This window comes from Halictus rubicundus, chromosome 18 (genome assembly GCF_050948215.1).
Source record: "Halictus rubicundus isolate RS-2024b chromosome 18, iyHalRubi1_principal, whole genome shotgun sequence".
NCBI lineage: Eukaryota > Metazoa > Arthropoda > Insecta > Hymenoptera > Halictidae > Halictus > Halictus rubicundus.
Genome location: NC_135166.1, coordinates 2,888,445 through 2,909,672, shown reverse-complemented (window position 1 = coordinate 2,909,672; position 21,228 = coordinate 2,888,445). Strand labels below are relative to the sequence as shown.

Below are 21,228 nucleotides of genomic sequence, written 5' to 3'. Positions count from 1 at the left end.
ACGGGTCTTTCTCAGTAGGTCGATACGTGCAGTAGTTGACACCGATTAGGACCTCGAAATACGCGCGTCTCGTTTCCGTACGATTCGTCGTCGGTCGCAACTGCAACGAGCACCCTACGGGACGCTACGGCCGAGGAACAACATCATGCCAATAAACCGTATCCACCGGAGGATGCTGGATCGCCGAAGAGAGCGTTTACCATTCCTGAAATTTCCGGCACGTCCCGAGAGAGGAGCCCTTCTTCTATAAATAAATTTCCAGGCGATCGGCGCGTTTCTCGCGGGCGAGAGAGTCGCTTTCGAAAATACGGCGTTACACATACCGTCTTATCCGAACTGGTAGCCGTCCATCCGCGCGCGAAGTGCATCACTTAAGGGCCACGCACGCTCGAGATTACGCTCGAAGACCTGTGCACGGTACACACGAGCTTCCGGCGGGTGGTCCTCACCGTCAAATTGCCGAGGAAAGGTGGAACGGTAGTTTACGATGCGAGCTCGATTATCTTTGCTCGACGTTGTAGCGCATCTTTACGGCCGGTTTCACGTCGAAACCATTTCGATTAAAAACCTCCCGTTGCGACGTTTCGACCCGATTTACCCCACCCCTAAGCGCCACGCCGTCGTAGCATTAACGATCCACAGCAAAATAGGATGTTTCCACAGGCGAATTTATTTTTAGCCTTCAAGTGGCCCGAAACTACCCTATCCACTGATATACAGCGATCCGACATTTTCCGCCTGAAATGTTCCCGTTGAGTTTACCCTTTGTAACGTGTCTACTTGGACCACGAAGTATCGTACCGAGGATTTTCTAAGTTTTCGTAGAACCCTAAAATGTTCCAAAGAGGTTCAGGAAAGTTGTTGCAGTTGTTTTGCGGTACAGTGGGGAAAATTAGTTGAGAGAAATTTTACGGGTCATGAGAGACCCCCCCGTGACACTATTCTAGGATTAATGTTAAAATTTGCTCCTCCAGGTCACATTTCCTGATACTTCAAACGCGTGTTGACCTTCAGATGACCTTCCGAGGAATATTATGAGGAATAATTTAGACATTCTTGAGGAAGCATAGTGCTTCTATCGATTTGGACACGTGAACACTTAACACTAGGTTTACGGAGCTCTAAAAAAGACTACTTTAAATTTCCTTATAAAAGTACCATGAATATATCTATGAAAATCTGTAGCCATTTTTTGAATAATATATACTTAGAGAAATCAATTTGTCTGATCAATTTGTCAATTTCTTGAATTAAAAATATTAGAATCCGTCATTTTGACGGTTCCCGTGAATCTAGCGTTAAAAAACAAATATGTCAATGTACCGACAACGGAAACTAAAAAATTTGTCTATTACGACAACTACCGCACTGGGACAGTAATTTGTTTTTCTTTGTACGTTCTCTCTGAAAGCAGCGAAGGCTTCAGGTGAGAATGGTTTGGTGACTCACTTTGTGCTAGATTAGGCTTAACGTATAGCCGCCACAGCAACGCGAAACTACCCTTTGACCAACAGCCCCTGTGAAATAGAAGACGGAAGCGGTCGTTGAGAAACTGTTACACTACTGGGAGCCGGTAATCGATTTGCGACAGTCCTTGGCACGGTCGAAGTGCAGAACAGAGTCGTTCCGAAAACATGTAAATAAATTATTCGGGTAGGATTTATCAAAAAGTGGTAGATTAATTAGATTAAATGGCTCGTCTCGTACACGAACACGAGTAATTTTAACGATTACAGCAGTAGCAAGAATTGTCCTCAGGGTCTCCTTTTTTATCTAAATAATGAGGTGGGCGTAGTATGACTCGCACGAACACCTGAAAACGACAGCTTTACACTCAAAGCTGCCTCAGTAAACAAGGACAGAGAAGACAATGTAAGCCTTGAGGAACTAATGGCTGAGGAGCTATGAGCTGCTACGCACCCAAGTGTCACTCAAGACTTGTCTTCCCCCTCTACATCCCCCCTTTACCCCTTCCAGCATTCCCCCACTCCACTTCCCCGCGCTTCCGCCGTGGCCCTATCACGTGACACGATCCAGGGAGGGGGTAACCGTATTCCCCTCAATTTCCCCGCTCTGCGACACTGGCTCCGCCTCTCCGAGTGCGGTGGTGGGGGCAGCTGCTCGAGCGTGCGCAGCTCGCGAACTATCAGTCGCCAGTAGATCGCCGATTCGCCGATCTAAGGATCGTATCGCGAGCGTGAGAACTGTCCGGGTAAACGGATGTTTTCTCCTCGATCATAGGTGTCTCATGGTATCAGGATCGTTGTGGGCGCGTTCACTTTCGATCTCTCTGTTTCCCTTCCTGAATCCGCGCGTTAACGCGTTAAAAGGCCCTACTCGCGTCGATTCGATTCGGATCGGTTTACACGGTATACACGCGGCGCGGCGCGGCGCGGCGCGGCGATCGTGATTATATACTCTCGCCGGCGTGAAATCACTTTTGTTTAACGCGCGCGCGGGGGGTCATTACGGCGATTATTTTAACGACACCGATATCTTTTCACCGGTTAATTTCTACCGCCTATGGGCGTCGTCGGGGCCGTTCGCCGCGGTGCAATTAACCGGGATTATTCCTGGCGCGTCGTTAAACGGCTCCGCGAGAGAAAAAAAAAAATACAAACGCGCACGCGTAAGGGGAACCATGCTCTCTCGGATCGAGCATAATAACGCATCGAAAGACGGGAAAGTTCCAGCGAACGACCCCCACCGGTCATGGGAATGATGAAATACGGCCGACCGCGTTCGCCGACGATCAAAAATCCCCGTCGTCCTCGTCGTTTCCATTATTCGCGGTGTAACAGTCGACTGGAACAAGCGGCTGTGCCTGTGTTGCCTTATCAATATTCATGGGGCCGCGCCGGAGTTAATGCGATTCATCTAATTAATTTCTGAAAAATATACACCTCGTGTACACGGCGCTCACGCTAACTCTAATTTCCCCGACGCGACCGACACAGCTGCGAACACATTCTTTCGGAAATATTGCGCGCACACGATCCTCCGCGGCTACTGGAATTCCTCGAATATTTTCGTCCGCGATGGATGCCGAAGTTTCCGTGATTTATAATTACCGCGAAGCTCGCTCGACGACTCTGGAGTCTTCTGAATCTCTGGGGGACTTGTTGTTCGAACATTGTTCCCTGGGTTACCTATTTTAGGTTCGGGAAAAATTAGATCGAAATTTGCACCGACGCTGCTACTACGAAGCATCGTTCTACAATCGCTTCATTTTTAATCAGTACAAAATTTTGGGAAGGCATTTTCAAGGTTCTATAATTCTGAAAATTACAATAAAAGGCAATTCATTTTTCCTCCCCGTCAAAAATAGGGGTGGGGGCTGAGGGTTCAACGATTCTTACAATTTCTCGAATTGTGGATCTCGATTTCTGGACTTGCTATTCAAATATTGTTCGCTGGGTTACCTATTTTAGTTTCGGGAAAAATTTGTTCGAAATTTGCACCGACACTGCTACTCCGAAGCATCGTTCTACAATCGCTTCAATTTTAATAAATTTCAGTACAAAATTTTGGGAAGGCATTTTCAGGGTTCTATAATTCTGAAAATTACAATAAAAGGCAATTCATTTTTCCTCCCCGTCAAAAATAGGGGTGGGGGCTGAGGGTTCAACGATTCTTACAATTTCTCGAATTGTGGATCTCGATTTCTGGACTTGCTATTCGAACATTGTTCCCTGGGTTACCTATTTTAGTTTCGGGAAAAATTTGTTCAAAATTTGCACCCACACTGCTACTCCGAAGCATCGTTCTACAATCGCTTCAATTTTAATAAATTTCAGTACAAAATTTTGGGAAGGCATTTTCAGGGTTCTATAATTCTGAAAATTACAATAAAAGGCAATTCATTTTTCCTCCCCGTCAAAAATAGGGGTGGGGGCTGAGGGTTCAACGATTCTTACAATTTCTCGAATTGTGGATCTCGATTTCTGGACTTGCTATTCAAATATTGTTCGCTGGGTTACCTATTTTAGTTTCGGGAAAAATTAGTTCAAAATTTGAACCGACGCTGCTACTCCGAAGCATCGTTCTACAATCGCTTCATTTTTAATCAGTACAAAATTTTGGGAAGGCGTTTTCAAGGTTGTATAATTCTGACAATTACAATAAAAGGAAATTCTTTTTCCCCACCGTCAAAAATAGGAGTGGGGGGCCGAGGGTTCAACGAATCAACGATTCTTATAATTTCTCGAGTTGTGGATCTCGATTTCTGGACTTGCTATTCGAACATTGTTCCCTGGGTTACCTATTTTAGTTTCGGGAAAAATTTGTTCAAAATTTGCACCCACACTGCTACTCCGAAGCATCGTTCTACAATCGCTTCACTTTTAATCAGTACAAAATTTTGGGAAGGCATTTTCAGGGTTCTATAATTCTGAAAATTACAATAAAAGGCAATTCATTTTTCCTCCCCGTCAAAAACAGGGGTGGGGGGTAAGGGTTCAACGATTCTTACAATTTCTCGAATTGCGCTTAAACTGTAACCTTTCTCTGGTTTCTCCGGTTCGGCGAGGAGGGGTGAGGGGGGCAGGACTAGCAGGAGCTTAATGGTGTTGCCGCTAATCGATCGGGTCGGCTCGTTTCGCTGCGTTATCGTAGGAATGCGCGTAAAGGTGCGGGCAGGTACGATGTTACTGGCATTACCGGTGAAAACGAGCCGGAGAAACCTTCCGCTCTTCCTCGATCTACGTTTCCGCGAGCGATCGCGCTCTCCCAGTCGGTTACAAGGACGGTAGTTTACGAGCCGAGTCTCCTTAACGTTCTACGCGCTCGCGATCCTTCTTTTTTCCTCTCCGCCCGTCCGTTTCTTTTCCGCTCGAAGAGGGAAATTAGTCCCGCGCTAGACAAGCACATCGCGAACCGATTCCGCGCGATCGGATCGTTAAGATTTCCTGAACCGCAAACGCTACTAAAAACACCGATCTCAATGCCGAGAGGCTTGGTCTTCTACGTCCTATCCTCAATTTCTCAAGGATCATGGCGGTATTTCAGGGGAACCTTTTAATGGATCGAAATGACTAATCGCCTCCGTCAGGATAATTATATTAGGAGAGCTACGTAATTATAGTATACAGAAAGCAAAACAGCTGTGGCTAAACGCGAACTTGTGGAATTTTGTTTTATTTATAAATAGTATTGATTACTTGAGTAGACACTGCGAGACGGCTACGCATTAGGGTCAGCACTTTTTTGGTAAAATTAATTTTTGATGCAGAGAGGAAAATAAGATCTAATTCTAGTTACAGTATTATTTCACTCTTTGATTGAATTCTGTAATTTAGTTTTTTCGATGTTTGAAGTGATTTCTATGTATATGTCGCCGAGGCCTGGATGATAAACGCCGCGGAATTATCCCCACTACCGCGGGGTATATCTCGTCAGGGGCCGCAAATATCGAGAGGCCTCGGACACATGTCCTACGCGATACATGACACTGGCAAGACCCGTGTTGTTGACATATATCGAGAATTACTCGTCTTCTCAAGTGAGATCAGTCTATGCATTATTTCAATATGTTCGATTATTATTGCCAGCATTATTCAACTAGCCAAAAGCAACGAGCCGTTTGTCCGATATTCGAATGCGAGTTGCATGCACATGGTAATTATATTTAACAGGCAATTAGCAGCGAATTTTCCGGTATTTTAATTCGTTCGCCGCTAATTCTGCGAGCGCGCAAAGATTAGATAAGAAGGAAGCAATTTCCCCGGTGAAATAAAAACCGACACATTTAAGGTTTACGACGTTAATTATTCGTTAAATTCGGTGTACACGACCTATCATCAGCGCGAAGGCTAATTTTCCGGACAACTAATTCCGTCACCCAAATACGACACAGTCGACGCGTTAAATAATTCACCAGCCAATATGTAATTAACAGTAAACGATCTTGATATTCATAGTCGCGCGAATTGCCGGCCAGCAATTCCATTACGGAAAACTAGGCAACCGTCTAGAGTATTGTTCCCGAACAAGGTCAAACTACAGCTCATTTCAAATTCATCGAGGATGGAATGATCGAAGCGAGGTCGGGTCGAGCATAGGCGAAGAACGAAGTTGAAGAAGTAAACCGCGTCGAACGGTTTCTAAATGGCTGCCGTTAAAAACCGTATACGAAAGTACCGGTTCGCTTGCTTGCGCAGGTCATCGCGCTCGAAGGACACGAAGGGACCAGTCATCATCCGCGATAGTCTTCCTCTCAACCTTGAGCGTGAACCATAACGTGTTCAGGGAAAACGATCTCGGTCTCTCACGTAATAATCGTGAAAAACGTTTACATCCTGGGAGAAAGCCGACGTTTATGCGATTTTTTCATCATCCTCGGTCCAACAACGAGAATTCGGAGAACCTGCGTCCGAATCTGGAATGCCTTTTGTTTCAATGTTTCCGTGAATGTAATTGTAGTTTCTTCCTGCTGCCATAAACGACCCTAGTTGAATATTTTACTGTAACGAGATACAGTGAACTCTCGATATATGTCAGCGTCGTGTATCGTCGAGGAGACGTGTTTACACTCTTCGGCGTCCGAGGACTTTCAAGCTTTCTGGCCTCACGGGGTGTGCCCCGCGGTAGTGGGGATTGTTCCGCGACGTTTATCATCCAGGCCTCGGCGACATATACAGAGAAATCAATAGGGCAATAGTCCACTTACAACATTTCCACTTAGCAGCAGATTTCGAATGGCGCCGCGGGACAAAGAAGGTAGCAGCGGATAATAATTCATCGTGCGATAAAAAGATGGGTCCTGGACAGAGCTAGGAACCGGCCAATCGGTGAACAGAACCGACTACCAGGTAACGACCGTCAAGTTCGAAGGGGTGAAGGCGGTTTCGCTCGATTGAAACGTCGCCAGGATTGCCAGGACCACCTTAACGAAGAATGTCTTCAAGGTCGGTGATCGAGCGGCGCAGGAACGCCGATGATCCCCTCGCCCCCGCGTCACCGGGGTGGAAAAAAAAAACTACGGCGAGGCTCGTGCATCTCGTTTTTCCGCTGAAAAACCAGTCGTCCAGCGGCGAGAAGAGACAAGAGCGCATTCCTGCGCAAGGCTGCTGCCCGCTGGGCAAACAAGGACGTTTCCTTTCCACTTTGTGTCCGTCAGCCTCTCCGAATCTTACCTTCTGGAACCGAGGAATCGGATTGCCGATGATCGGGGTTGTCCTGCGGAAAGAGATTCAAGGGTTAGACTTCTTCATGTCGCAGCGAAGCATCCTGATCAGTTAACCCGTGTCTGAAAAGTAGGTGAAAGAGGATGAATACGTTTGACCTTGGTGGCCTTAATAGGACCTCCCGACATTTAACCTGTATCTCACGAGGAAACTTATTTCCCAAAAAACGTATCCCTCTGTCTTCGAAAGCAATCTCCGTTAGCGTGCCAATTGGTTGTCCTAATTGTCATCTTCGATAAAAGTCACACCACACGCACACCTGTTCTTATCGGCGCATCGTGGGGGGGTATCGATTCTTGTCTCAGGTGCATCGTTTATCGCGTGGTTACACCGTTGCAACACTGCCCCCTCTCCCTCCCTCCCCACTCTTTTCGAAAAAGCGGACGTCCCGACCGCGGCTGCATTCATTTTTCGCGTTGCCAAACTTCACGTTGGCTCGAATCCGCGCGCGTTCCGCGTCGGACGAGACCGGCTGGCCGCTTTTTATTCCTGCACGCCCGCTCGCGCTCGGTGCAGCCGAGTGCAGCCCGTTTACGTGCATCGCGCACGCAATCGCTCCTTAAACGCCCGTGTACGAAAAGCCCACGGAAGAGAAGCCGGGATTCCGGGAGAAAATGCTCGGAATTTTCGTGCCTGTTCTCTCTCTCTCTCTCTCTCTCTCTCTCTCTCCGCTTCCCTTCTTCGGCGTTTTTTCCTTCCTCTTTCCGAACGAGCCGCGGTTTCTCCCTGCCACCGGACATATTTGTTTTCCGTTTTGGAATCGCTTTCGAAAGTTCTGCCGTTCTGTTCCGCGCGATCTATCTTTAGAGGGAACGTTGGGTAACCTCGACGGGGATTTCGCGAGAGTGCGTTTCCGAATCGTAAAATTGCTATTGTTTCGCGAGCGTATATTGTGTGCGTCTAGGAAGCATTTTGCTCGGCAGTGCGTTGAATTTTCGGGCTTTCGGAGTCCCTGAAGGGGAACGAAACGTGTGCTCGCTTCACCGATGAACATATTTTTGACTTGCGCGAAGATAGTACCAATCTATGCTTGATCCCTTTGTTCGAAGTTGGTACATACTTTCTCATGGGAATGTTGAAACAACAGTCGTCTGTCGTGGACAGTATTTTGCTGCATTTGATAAATTTGCCAATCAATAAACCTAAGGCAGCTGAAAAACCCATATATGTACACGAAACTTGCAAGGATTCACGAGAGCTCAAGCTGACGCTTCAATATCGCAATGAGCGATTCAAAATTGGTCAATTCGGTATCCTAAAAGTCCAATCTAGGACTATGTGGTCCCCAAAATGCCGATTTGTACGTGATAGTGGAGTAATTTGTAATATTCGACAGCAGACTCCCTCTCACGAGCAAGGATGACGTCACAAGATGTCCGCCGCTGTCAGATTTTCTTGAATATCCAGAGATCTAGCTTTCGTATCGAAAAAATAAGACCATACAGTCCTAGCTGGGACATTTACAGAGACGTTGCGGTGTATTTTTGGTTGTTTACTTTACTTATTTAAAGAAAAACGAGCCCTCCTGAAACAGCACCTCGAGGTTCCGACATTTTTCACTACTAGCGCCACTGTCTCTTTCTTATGAAACACTGCACGGTCGGTAATGCAGATCCCTAATACAGCACAATATAGGTTCACCTATGTACCACATAGGCTACAATTATATTTCAACATGTTTCCAATTGTGCCTTAATTAAAAAAGTCTGTGCTTGAGAAGAAGTACGTTGTAAAAGTCTTGGATTTTTATCAATTGCATCGATAAAATGGCAGTTCCGCGTATTTCCTCGCACCGCTTCCGAGGTCGCAAGTCTTTCGCGAAGTCCCGAAGAAAGGATATAGTCCGTGTGCTAGATTCTAGAAAACTTTCGAGACGTTTTTCGTTTCTCGGAAGCAGGCCCACGGTCAAAATTACGCATTCTTCCCTCGCGCGGCTTTCCTCTCGCGTGGATTCGTTTTGCGCGAAGCCCGCTGGCCCGATTTCCCCTGGCCTCCGGCCGGATTTATCGCCGAAATGTACCTGCGTCTCGGTGCATCAGCACGAAACCGAAAGAGTTAACAATCACCACCGGCAGTATTTTACGTCGCGGCCTGGCCGCCTCTATTTCCCACTCGGTTACGTGCAAACCGTCCCGCGGATAATATTTCGGCGGATACGTTTAACGGCTCGTAAAATATTTCACCTCGGCGCTGCGCTTCTCGTTTGCGCTCGCCGACAAAATTACGTATTCTCTTGCACGTGTCTCTCTGTCGTACAATAAATATTTGCGCGGTTGTGTGCCCGAAGATAAAAAAATCTGACGCGGAATTTGTGTCACTTATTGGACGACGTATACTGTTCAACAGTCGTCCTCTGTTTCGTCCTTTAAAAAATTGGAATTATCCGGGGCGACTCTCCCCTTTGCGTTACGATATATATTTTATTTTGATTTCTTAGAAGAACGAGAAAATTTATATTTATTGTATGCCAATGAATTCTCCGATGTCTATATCTTAACAACAGTAAAATGGAATTTTTGTGTCGGTTTAAAAAATATTAATAGCACACGTGTTTAATAGATTAGAGAATAGACGACTCGGTGCGCCCACGAAGGGTTAAGGATGTTGAAAACGTTGCCGTTCGCGGAGCGATACGCTCGAAAAATACGCTCGCAGAATTTGGGTCGCGCGAGCGCCCATCCCGACCGACTTGATCTCACAGAACCCGAGCTCCTTTTTTTCCCCCCACCCCTTTTCCCGCCGAGTACGTCGTGCATCAGGCTTTCGCGGACTTTTTGAACTGTGAAATCTGGCCGAGGTAATCCGCCCGTAATCGGAGTAGAAACTCATATCCGATGAGTCATTAGATTCGCGTTTTATTACAAATTTGATACACCTTTTTGCGCGGAACAATCGATTTGCTTTATGGTTTCGAACAACGGTATTTATATCGTAAGAAGACCTGCCTTTCACGTTGTATAAACTACGATAATTATCCTCCCAAGCTGTCCGGATAGGTCTTCATAATTACCGGCGATTCGACACAGTATTACGCTTTTAATTCTTCGTACAAGTGCACTTTTAACTTTCACCGGTTGATCGACAGATCTTTTTGCGACAAGAAGCGCATTTATCATCCGTTTCGACGCGCCTCGAAAAACGAACAAAGTAGAATTTTCGAAAAATTGTCTCGGTGTCAGAGAAAATTTTTCGGGAATGCTGCGTATCGATTTGTTTTTATTTAATTTGACGAATGAATCGAATTTTGCTCGGTCGTCGATTGATTGTAAATCAGGTTTTTCTTTTTGAAACGCGTTTCGTTCAAATACGATAGCTTATTTACGAATTTCTTTAGACGTCTTTGACAAGTATTAATACTTTTAATGAAATAACTATAAGAAATAAGAAGAATTCGAACGATCACTTTAGACGTCTCTGACAAGTATTAGTACTTTTAATGAAATAACTATAAGAAATAAGAAGAATTCGAACGATCACTTTAGACGTCTCTGACAAGTATTAATACTATTAATGAAATAATTATAAGAAATAAGAAGAATTCGAAAAAGACCAGGTTTTTTCCGCTTTCCGACATCCACTTTCTCACTTCTTTTCGAATTCCATTGATGCAAATTTGCATAAACTTATGCCGTCGCCCGGAACGTTAACCCTGTCGTTCTCGGGGCTACGTGACCCGAAACGGAATTTTAATTGTGATGCTAAAAATCCAATAAATAAACGCGTCTGGCAAATATAAACAAATATAAACCCCGAACTTTCACATTTCGACAACCAGACAATTTATCAAAGGTCTTCGATACAAAAAATCTCGAGAAATAAAATTCGCCATCAAATTCGAAACGAACTTTGGGGACATCCTAAATAATCCAGGTGTTCCATTGTCTCGGCAATCAGGTCAACAAAACACGGCCGAAGGATGACACAAGAAGGACCGGCGATTATGCGAATCTTTTGTCCGGGTAATCGATGAGCAGCGTGTCATTACCGATTTATCGGCATAATTGGCGTTCCACGGTACGGTCCCAGGCAATCCCCTTCATTTTTTTCTCTCCTCCTGCCCCCACCCCCGGCAATATCCGAAACCAGTTCGCTTCCGGCGATGTTTCCTCGTGAGCATTAAACGGCAACCGATATTCGTCAGATGAACACGAAAAGATTAAGGTATCCGTGTTGAACAGTTCCCCCCCGAGTACAAGTAGGCCCCCCTTCCTACCGGCGGGGCCCGTCGGGAGGCCTCTGTGTGCACCTGTGCAGGTTGAGAGGTGTTGTGTTTTCACCTGGCAGTTCAACCTACAATCGCGAGCAAGAAGGTTCCGTAGCCGCGATCCTCTCGCGCGTCCCACGATCGGCTCTCGCGATCCAGTCGCACCGTGGATCTTCTGCTACGACCATCGAGACAGTGTAACCTTCGACCATCCAGTTTGCAAACTAAAAAGCCCCAAAAATATGTTGGAACTCGATTTCGATCGGAAACAAGCTCGCCGAACGCGTTGAAAGCGACGCGGAATTGTGAACAATGTTGTGACAAGGAAGAGGAAGCAGCTTCGGAATCGCCGACACGTTGACGGAGAAATAAGTTCGGGAAGAGAAAGAACACCACCATGAGTGCAACACCGTGACAGTGGGTTGAGCGAGAACCATCTCCCATGGAACCGTCGACGTTCCCGTGAAGGCCGAGGAACAATTTCGCCGTCGAATGAAATCGAAATAACTCCGGGAGGAGCAGCGATCGGCGTGATCCTCGTCGCAACGACAAGGCTGTGTCCGCTCGGCGTGGCATGGAGTAGCGATCGAGCGATCCAACGGTGGAAGCATTGATTTCGGGGAAAGATCGATCGCGAGGGAGGACAGTGGTGCGCGCCGACAGATTTTCGTTTTCTCGGCAGACCTCCGGATCGTCAAGATGGACACCGTGCTGGAGAAGATGGGCAAGCTGAATCTGGTAATGTCGAACGATCAAACGGACGGTACCGTTCGCGGCGGGATTGCGCGGGCGTAATTGCCACGACTAACGAGCTACACCTATCCGCGAAGGGGGAAAAAAAAATAAATGAACGACCGCCGCGCATTGTGCGAACGCGTAACGAACGCGAGCCGCGGCGCCACGTGCGTGCGATGGAATCGTTAATGCCGCGCGGGTAATTCCGCCCAGGTACCGTTTTTAAGTTCAATATCGCGGACCGTTTTCACGAATGCTTCACGCCGCCGACGGACCGTTGTCCGGACTAATGGCACCACCAACGTCGAAACTCTTCGACTCGTAGCGATCTGAAAGAGTGAATTTTTATAGTCCGGAGAAAATTGGGCGATTCCGACCGGTACCATTTTTCTGAAAAACCGTATTCCTTAAAGTGCCCCGGAAAAGAACGAAATCGTATCGAATCGTTTCCGCATCGTTTTGTTAGAATTCTAGAGAAAATTGTGGAATTCCATTTAGTGCCATTTTTAGGGTCAATGTAGCGAGCCTTCTTCCTTGGCGATTCTCCGAACATGAAGTCGCTGAGCATGTAGTCGTTTATTCCTCCAACCACTGTACATTGTTATTAAAGTCCCGTAGAAAATTGTGTAATTCCAACTAGTACCATTTTTCAGTTCTGTATCGCTTGCTGCCTGTGTTCTGGAAAAGAACGAAATCGCATCGAACGTGTAACTGTTTCTGCATCCTGTAATTGTAAATTTTTGTTGAAACCCCGGAGAAAATTGTGTGCTTCCTAGTACCATTTTTCGGATCGCGATGGTACATCGGGAATCGTCTTTCCTGAACGTGTTCGGAAAAAGAACGAACTGTTAAAATTGAGTCTTACAACTGTTTCTGCATCCTGCAATAGTAAATTATTCCAGGAATCTCGGAAAAAATCGTGTAATTCCACCTGGGGCCATTTTTCAGTGCAATGTCGTGTGTCCTTTCTTAAATTGTTCTGAAAAAGAAACTGTTACTACATCTTATAGCTGTCTCTGCACCCTGCAATAGTAATTTATTGTGGAAATTTTTGAGAAAATCGTGTAATTCCACCTAGAGCCATTTTTCCACCTGGGACCATTTTTCCTCCTGGGACCATTTTCCCTCCTGGGACCATTTTCCCTCCTGGGACCATTTTTTCACCTGGGACCATTTTTCAGTGCAATAGCACTTATTATTTTTAAAATATTGCTAAAAGTGCAGGTAGCACGTTCCTGTTATTTGAATAAAGTAGTGCAAAATAGTCACTTTTAGTGCTCCGTGAGTTAGTGTTCTGAAATATTCTCTTGGGTACCATTTTCAAATTGAATAGTCCTTCCAGCGTTCCGAAGAAGAACGCTTGTTTGTGTAAATTTTTGTTGCGAAAAAAGCAACGCAACTCCACTTCGTGGCATTTTTCAGTTCGATATCGCGAGTCTTCTTCCTCGCAGCGTTCGGAAAAAGAGCAGAAAGTTATGGCGAACGTAGTCGTTTATTCGTGCAACGACTGTGATCGAAGTCGTGGAGAAAATTGTGTATTTCCGCCCCGGTATCGTTTTCGAGTTCTTACCGAGCCCCCGTTGCTTCCTCAAACCGTTCTGAAAAAAGACAGACGGTTGTTGAACGTGTAATCGTTTACCCGTCGAGCAACTGTAAATTTTTATTAATCCCTCGGAGAAAATGATAGTCATCTAATCCATTAGAAGTCCGATATTCTGCCGGTTAGCAGGTGCCGTTTCGACAGAAAGTATTTGATTCACGGAATAGCAGAGGTTCGATCTCCTCGGAGGATATCCTTGTCCGTTGTAGAATCTATTTCGAACGCTTAACGCGATCGTATCTGGTCGGATGAATGAAACTTCGGAGCGTATCGCGTTCATTATACACTTCCACTTTCGTTGCTCGTGGACGCTTCATCATTTCGCTAGGACTGGCAACCGGATATTATATTCGCCTGGTCTTCCTCGCTTTCGAGAGCCGCAGATCGTTTTCTTTTTCGCGGATCGCGTGACTTACGCGCGAGAGGCTTCGTTACAGTGATTTCTCTGTATACGTCGCCGAGGCCTGGATGATAAACGTCGCGGAATTATCCCCACTTCCGCTGCCCCGGACGCCGAGACCCCGGCAAGACCCGGGTTGATGACATTAATCGAGGATTCACTATGTTCCAACAGTTTAACACGAGAAACACCAAGCAGTAAATACAACTGACACACGTTGCATTATAATAACAACAAAATTGCAATTGTTTAGATTTCGTACCTGTGTAACACTGAACCTACCAAGCACAAAACATACAAAAGTGCAACGTCTAAAATAAAAGTAAAGAAGTCAATTCAGTAATTTCCTATGAAAACTGTTTTACAATTTCAGTAATTGTGAAATAGAAAACCGGTCATTTTGACCGTGGCAGGTTTAGTGTTAAAGACAGAGAAGTTTACTAAAAAATGTTCTCGTGGGAACATATTTGTAATTTCAATATTTCTACAAGAAAAAATTAGGTAGTTCTAGTGTTAAAGGCTGGCTGATTAGATTTTATATCGTATACAGAAGCGTGTAATTGAAAATGCTAGCCGGTTCGGACCGATTCGAAAACGCGCGTGCGTTGGAGATCTGTGATACAGATAACGGAACATCTGCGCGGACGATCGAGCACTATTTTACTGTCATCGAGCGGCGGAGCTTAATGTCTATTTCCGTCGTTTAAACGGCACCCGTTCTCGCCGCGGAGAGCGCAGTCGATAATTCTATTCCGATCGATTAATAAACAGTCCCACGAATCACTGTACCGTTGGTGCGAGCTCTCCGCGGCTGTTTATTTTCCATCGGGGTAAAAACGAGCATAACCTATAATCCTAAACGCGTACGCATCTGCTCGCGGGGACCGCGCGCGTAGTCGATCGAAGTTTTGTGCGTTTTTCCGGCCGCCGTTGTTGCGTTAGATCCAACCCGGCCCGATGTTTAACGATTATCTCGTTACGATCGACTGGTTTCAGCTCGATTCGATCCTTTTTGCGATACAGAATCGCCGGCGGCGAGCTCTCTGTCGGTTGCATATTCGTGTCCGTGGTCCCTCCGGCGACCGGTCAGCCACCTGCCGTTAGGCTAGATCGCGCTGAATTGTTCTGGCAAAAGTCCTGCACCTTGCAGGCGAGACTCAACTGCAGTCTCTACTCGCTCCGTCTCGAAAACTAATGAGCCCGGGAATTTTAGCTCTACTAGCTCTGCAGCCGTTCCATTATACAATGGTAATTGCTCTGTATATGTCGCCGAGGCCTGGACGATAAACGTCGCGGAGTTATCCCCACCACCGCGGGGTGTACCCCGAACATAATTATTCCCACAATTGATGGAAACTGAATAAGTGTAGATATAACAGCTGAGAGAGGCGTCCAATTTTTGTTAATAATTCAGACTCTATTTTGCAAAAATCGATATTTAGATTTCTCGTGAGAACCAACCGATGAAAATTAATATTGGTGCCAAGGTGTCCATCCAGACCTCGTCTATATTTCAGGTGTCTGAGCTGTAAAAAAATTCGGTTATTTAATTTTTTCGTTTCGCACGAAGATCGGCGATCTAGCGGTGATAGATTTTTCAAGAATCGATATTTATATTTCTCGTGAGAACCAACCGATGAAAGTTAACATTCGTGCCAAGGTGTCCATCCAGACCTCGTCTATATTTCATGTGTCTGAGCTGTAAAAAAATTCGGTTATTTAATTTTTTCGTTTCGCACGAAGATCGGCGATCTAGCGGTGATCGATTTTGCAAAAATCGATATTTATATTTCTCGTGAGCACCAACCGATGAAAATTAACATTGGTACCAAGGTGTCCATGCAGACCTCGTCTATATTTCGGGCGTCTGAGCTATAATAAAATTCGGTTATTTAATTTTTCGTTTCGCACGAAGATCGGCGATCTAGCGGAGATCGATTTTGCAAAAATCGATATTTAGATTTCTCGTCAGAACCAACCGATGAAAATTAACATTGGTGCCAAGGTGTCCATCCAGACCTCCTTTAAATTTCAGGTGTCTGAGCTGTAAAAAAATTGGGTTATTTAATTTTTTCGTTTCGCACGAAGATCGGCGATTTAGCGAAGATCGATTTTGCAAAAATCGATATTTAGATTTCTCGTGAGAACCAACCGATGAAAATTAACATTCGCGCCAAGGTGTCCATCCAGAACTCGTCTAAATTTCAGGTGTGAAAGCTGTAAAAAAATTCGGTTATTTAATTTTTTCGTTTCGCACGAAGATCGGCGATCTAACGGTGACCGAGAGGCCCGCGGGAGCCCGAGTTGCCGCGTTCTGTCGGGCATTTGTGCGAAAGCAACGTTTCCGAGTGCACGGCGGAGTTCGTTCATCTCGAATATGATATCTAACGATGCACCGGCGCGGTCCGAGCGATCGTGCATCGTGCAACGGCCCGGCGCAAAGTGCCTTGCACCCGAGCGTACCCGCAGGATGCGAACACCGATGCGCGACCGGCGCGGCGATCCGCGCGAGGAACCGTTCGAACGAGCGAGCGAGCGAGCGAGATTCCGCGTCCCATTCCGTACCGAGCGGCTAGCAATTAGTCGCGGGTCCGTGCGATCGCGAAATGCACCTTGACGAAAGTGTCGTTCTGCTTTCTTTGTCGCGGCGAGCGCGCCCGAGTGTCTGCCGATCGAGAAAAACGCCGATCGACCGTAATAAGATCGGTTAGCCCAATTACGCCGTAATTGCCGGGATCTCGCGAGCGCGCGCGCGCTAATTATCTAGTAAACTCGGGAGATTCGAGCCCCCCCGGAGCTTTGGCTTGTTCTTTTTCGTCGCGTGGATCGCGCCGCTCGTAACGAGAGCAAAAAGATCGGCTTGAATGAACGCGTTGCTACTAGTCTTCAATGGAGGCTGCAACGCGATCGACGGAGAAACGATTAGAATGCAATTAAAAAGGTGCTGTGGCAAGGGCATCTGAAGGTCGCGGCCATTGCTGCACAATGCCTGCAACGGCGACTGGAAGGAAGTTGTAATGACCGGAGCGCAGGATACACGGGTTTATCTTCTTATTATTACTTATCTTATTATTTTACTAATATTTCTAATTTACGAATATCCATTATTTAATAAATTGATTTCTTCGAATCAAAAATTTTGATAGATACACGTTCGCGTTATTTTTATAAAGTAATGTAAAATAGTGACTTTTATTGCTCGGTGAACCTAGTGTTGGTGACGCTCGGCTAGTTCGGACGCCATTTTCCTCGAGCAGGAGCATGAAAGGATAGCCGCGCTCGAGCCGGCACTTCCACATAATTGAAAATAAACTAATGGAGGCAATCTTGATAAAAAGATCCGAATAAACTGTTTGAAGCGTTAATAACTCGAGAGGAGATCCAAGAGGAAAGATCCTCGGCATTATATTCCATTCAAGATCGAAGATGGTTGCGCGGGATTTAGACATCCCCTGTGCGTCGGTGTAAGATGTTTAATTACCTTATCACGGTGTGCCGAGAGTGTAATTGGCCGCGAGTCTCGCAGTCTTTGAGTCAGAACGGAGCCGTTAAAAGCGAAGGGGGTGGACGCATTACGCGAAATTTCATCATGCTCTCCCGTCTCAGACCCAACCCACAGCTTTTCAATCTAGCAGGCTTGCGCCATCTTGGTCTACCGTCTGCAGAAGCTATCGTTCGGTTTGATTAGGCGCCAGAATCAAATTCACACGAGGCCGTCGGACCTGTGTCGAAAGTACTATTCCCATGGACGCGTTCGGCGATGATCGGGCACGGTGAAACTTTCCGCGTAACAATGGCCGTTGAAAAATAGCTGAATTATCGGCGTCGCTCTTTTCTCCCGTGACCGTGTGCGCCTGTGTGTCTCTCTTTCTCTCTCTCTCTTTCTTTCTCCTCTTTTTTCGCCGTCTCTCTTTCTCTTCGCCGGCGCGAACTCTCACCGAAGATATTCGACAGGAGAAACTTTTTCGGGCGCCCTTCTCTTATCGACGCCGACCGATCGATGCGTTCCATATCCGGATCGATATCGCGAACCTTCTACGTGTCGTAGAAGAATAGGCTTCTCTTCACGATCGCCGCTTTCTCCCAATTTTGCATACGGACACCCTACGACTCGGGCGACTTCGTCCCAGAAATTGGATCGATTCGGATTTCACTTCGATCCTCGAGGAGGGACACGATGACCGCCGTGAATCGTCATTTCGAGGCCCGTGAAACGGTACCTCGGCTGTGTTCACGCGAAGGGAGCCCAATCAGATCTGCCTCCGTTCTTTAATTGCGTCCAATCAAACCGCCCGAGCAGATCCGAAAGAGTCGAACATTTTAGTCCGAGAGTCCTCGAGGAATATTTTCAAAACTGGCATCAAAATCTCAATGTTTAACGCTGATATTTGCACTGCGAACTTTGTGCACTTATGACGGAGATAAGTAGGTGCAATTTAAAATTGTAGACAGATTGAAAAAATTGCCAGGACATCCGTGTTTGTTGCAGCTGATTAACATTATGAAAGTTTTTATTCTTGTTTGTTACCGTTGACACAAAGAATTTTTATTTTGCACGAAGATCCTCAGTCTACTGATGTTCGTCTAAACAATTTTTCTTCACTTTTATTGAATCATTTGGGTCACATGGCCCTTCTCAGGTTATCAGCGGTTATCATTGCAGTATATTTGCAATGGCGATGATTCAATTTTGTGGTCCTCTACAAATTCATACTGACTCTAAACATTCGAACATTAGCTCTAGAAAAGCCCTTGGATCGTGTTAGGTCAATTAGGTTAGGGTTGGTTAGGTTTTGGTTTAGTACTCTAATATTCTCCACAGATTTATACTCACTATACTACTCGAGCACTTACCACAAAAAAGGTCCTACAAATATAAGTTTGCAAATTGATTTGTGGCCTTTCCTTGAACTTGAAAATAACCTCCATTGTGTTCTATTCTTTCGAATTTCTTTTTAAAAAATGCAACAAAATCGTACAGCCCCACCGCGGGCCGAAAAAGCCATAATCGTTGGAGAGTCTCGGAACTTTGCAGGTAACATTGTTTTGGTCCCGACGAGAAGGAATTCTCAGCTTTCTACCGTAAAAACCGGCGTCTGCTCGTTTTATTGTTCCAGTTATTGGAGCTCGATGTTTATTTTTATGTGCGCGATAAAACGGCCCGGTTGGGTAAGTATCGATAATGGAAATGAAAGAAAGTAATTCGACAAGAATCACGTAGAAAAAAGCCAATGAATTTCGAAACACCCGTTCGGTTGATTTAGTACGTAAACAAGTGGCGCGCTCGCGCGCGCTTGCGGTCGTTTAGGTTGAACACAAACATTCCACCGTTCCCGTGGAAACCGTCCGGAGAGATTACCATTCCAGAAACGGAATTTCACATGCAAATGCCTTTCCCGAAAATATCGTATTACGAATCCATAAACACCACGCGTTTCTCCCGTAGAGGATTCGAATTCTGTCGCCTCTCACACGAAACACATTTTCTTCGTTCGACTCCCAGACGACGATGATACCGAGTAAGTTATGGTCGTTGTCTCCTGTTCGCAGCGGGCTTCGCTTAAATCAGTCTTGTGCTTGAAACTTTTTCCCTACGCAAATTACACGCTGGTATTTAATATGCAACCATAGCGAATGTCCACGTCGAGATGACAAACGAAATTAAGAGATAGACGAGGATTTTTTAAAGGGAAATTAAATCGGCGATTACGCGCTAATTTTCTACACAGCCATCACATGCTTCAACGTATCTCTGAAATCTTTTTTATTGCTTCGTAAGCCTGTCTTCGAAAAAATGTCGTTTTCATCATTCTTCAGAGCAGAGAAATCTGACATATTTCCTTTTTTCGGGTACTGTACAATTTTGTGAGGCGTTTCTCGTGTTTTGCGTTGTAAGATGTAGCTCTTTAAAATATTTTTCATTGATAAGTTTATAGAATTCGGAGGAACATTTCATTCATTTCGTGTTGTAAAGAAATACAGTTTGCAGCCTACATAGAGGAAGAAATCGAACGTTCAGATTATATTTCATTCATGATAATTTGTTAATCCTGTGTACAGTAAGAATGAAATATTGTCCTGGGATGTTTTATGCAATCTGAAGAACATGCGAGGGTTGAACGATCTGACGTGCATTCGAGAGTTGCAACGATTGCATTGGGAAACTCGAGTCCCACTCAATAGCTTCGACCTCGCACCCAATAATTACCATCTTCTCCTGCGTCTCGAGTAAATACTGCATTCGCATTGCATACTGCACAACATTGGGAACAACAAAGAATTATTTTTCTGACTTAAACATTTACTTTTTTGACTTAAAGATTTTTTTTTTTAATTAATTTTTGCTTCATAAAACAGGGATAAATATTACCGTCCGAAGGTAGAATGTTCAAGCTTTAAAACGAGTCCAAGTTTACTGCCATACGATTGCTTTTTACGAAATTATAACAAGTTGAATATCGTCAATATTTCGAGAATTTGAAAACAATTTTTGGATCCATTGTGAAAGAAAAAATCCCGTCGGAAAGTAACACGCTCGATGGAGGGGAACGAACTCGATCTCGATCCGACGAAACGTCCCGAGGCGGGCGATCGATTTAAGATGGATCATCGCCCACGGCGGGGCGCGGTGTCGTTATGGTCGTTCGCAGGGGACGAACAGCGCTACCGAATAACGATAACGACCGAACGGAGCGACAGGTGATTGAGGTCTGCTCCCATTGTCTCGTTGATGGAAACGGCGACGTAGGGGGGAGGGGGGCAGAACGGCGAATTTTTATTTCAATTTGCTGATGGCGTCGTATATATCTGCCACAGGGATCTCGGAACGTGTTACTTTATGCTCGCGATAAGTGATGAAATTTGTTTGGAGAGGTTCTTGACACGACCGAGTTTAAATCGTCGACGGATAGTGTATCCCGTTTCGCATACTTGCAAACATTCCTTCGGGCGCTTATCTGGAAAATCTCCGAGTCCGGACAGAAACGAAAATGTTGACAGATTTCGAGTTCTATCGATTCTATTCCGACGCGAGAATGAAAACTCCGTTGACCCGTTTCGATCAACTCAAGACACAAATTAACAAATCTCAAAGATCGATAAATTT

The 21,228-nt window shown here is 45.5% G+C and overlaps 1 protein-coding gene across 3 annotated transcripts in view; it reads left to right on the top strand.

Moving 5' to 3' along the window:
• The window catches only part of Daam (disheveled-associated activator of morphogenesis-like protein), a 98,251-nt gene that overhangs the window by 46,494 nt on the left and 30,529 nt on the right, over window positions 1–21,228 (top strand). The window contains exon 1 of one of the 3 annotated variants that reach the window (XM_076803274.1): window positions 12,009–12,126. The exons of the other annotated variants lie outside the window; for them this stretch is intronic. Coding sequence (XP_076659389.1) covers window positions 12,088–12,126 — 39 coding nt within the window. The 5' untranslated portion in view covers window positions 12,009–12,087. Of the gene's footprint in view, window positions 1–12,008; window positions 12,127–21,228 lie in introns of those variants that run through there. 3 annotated transcript variants of the gene reach the window in all.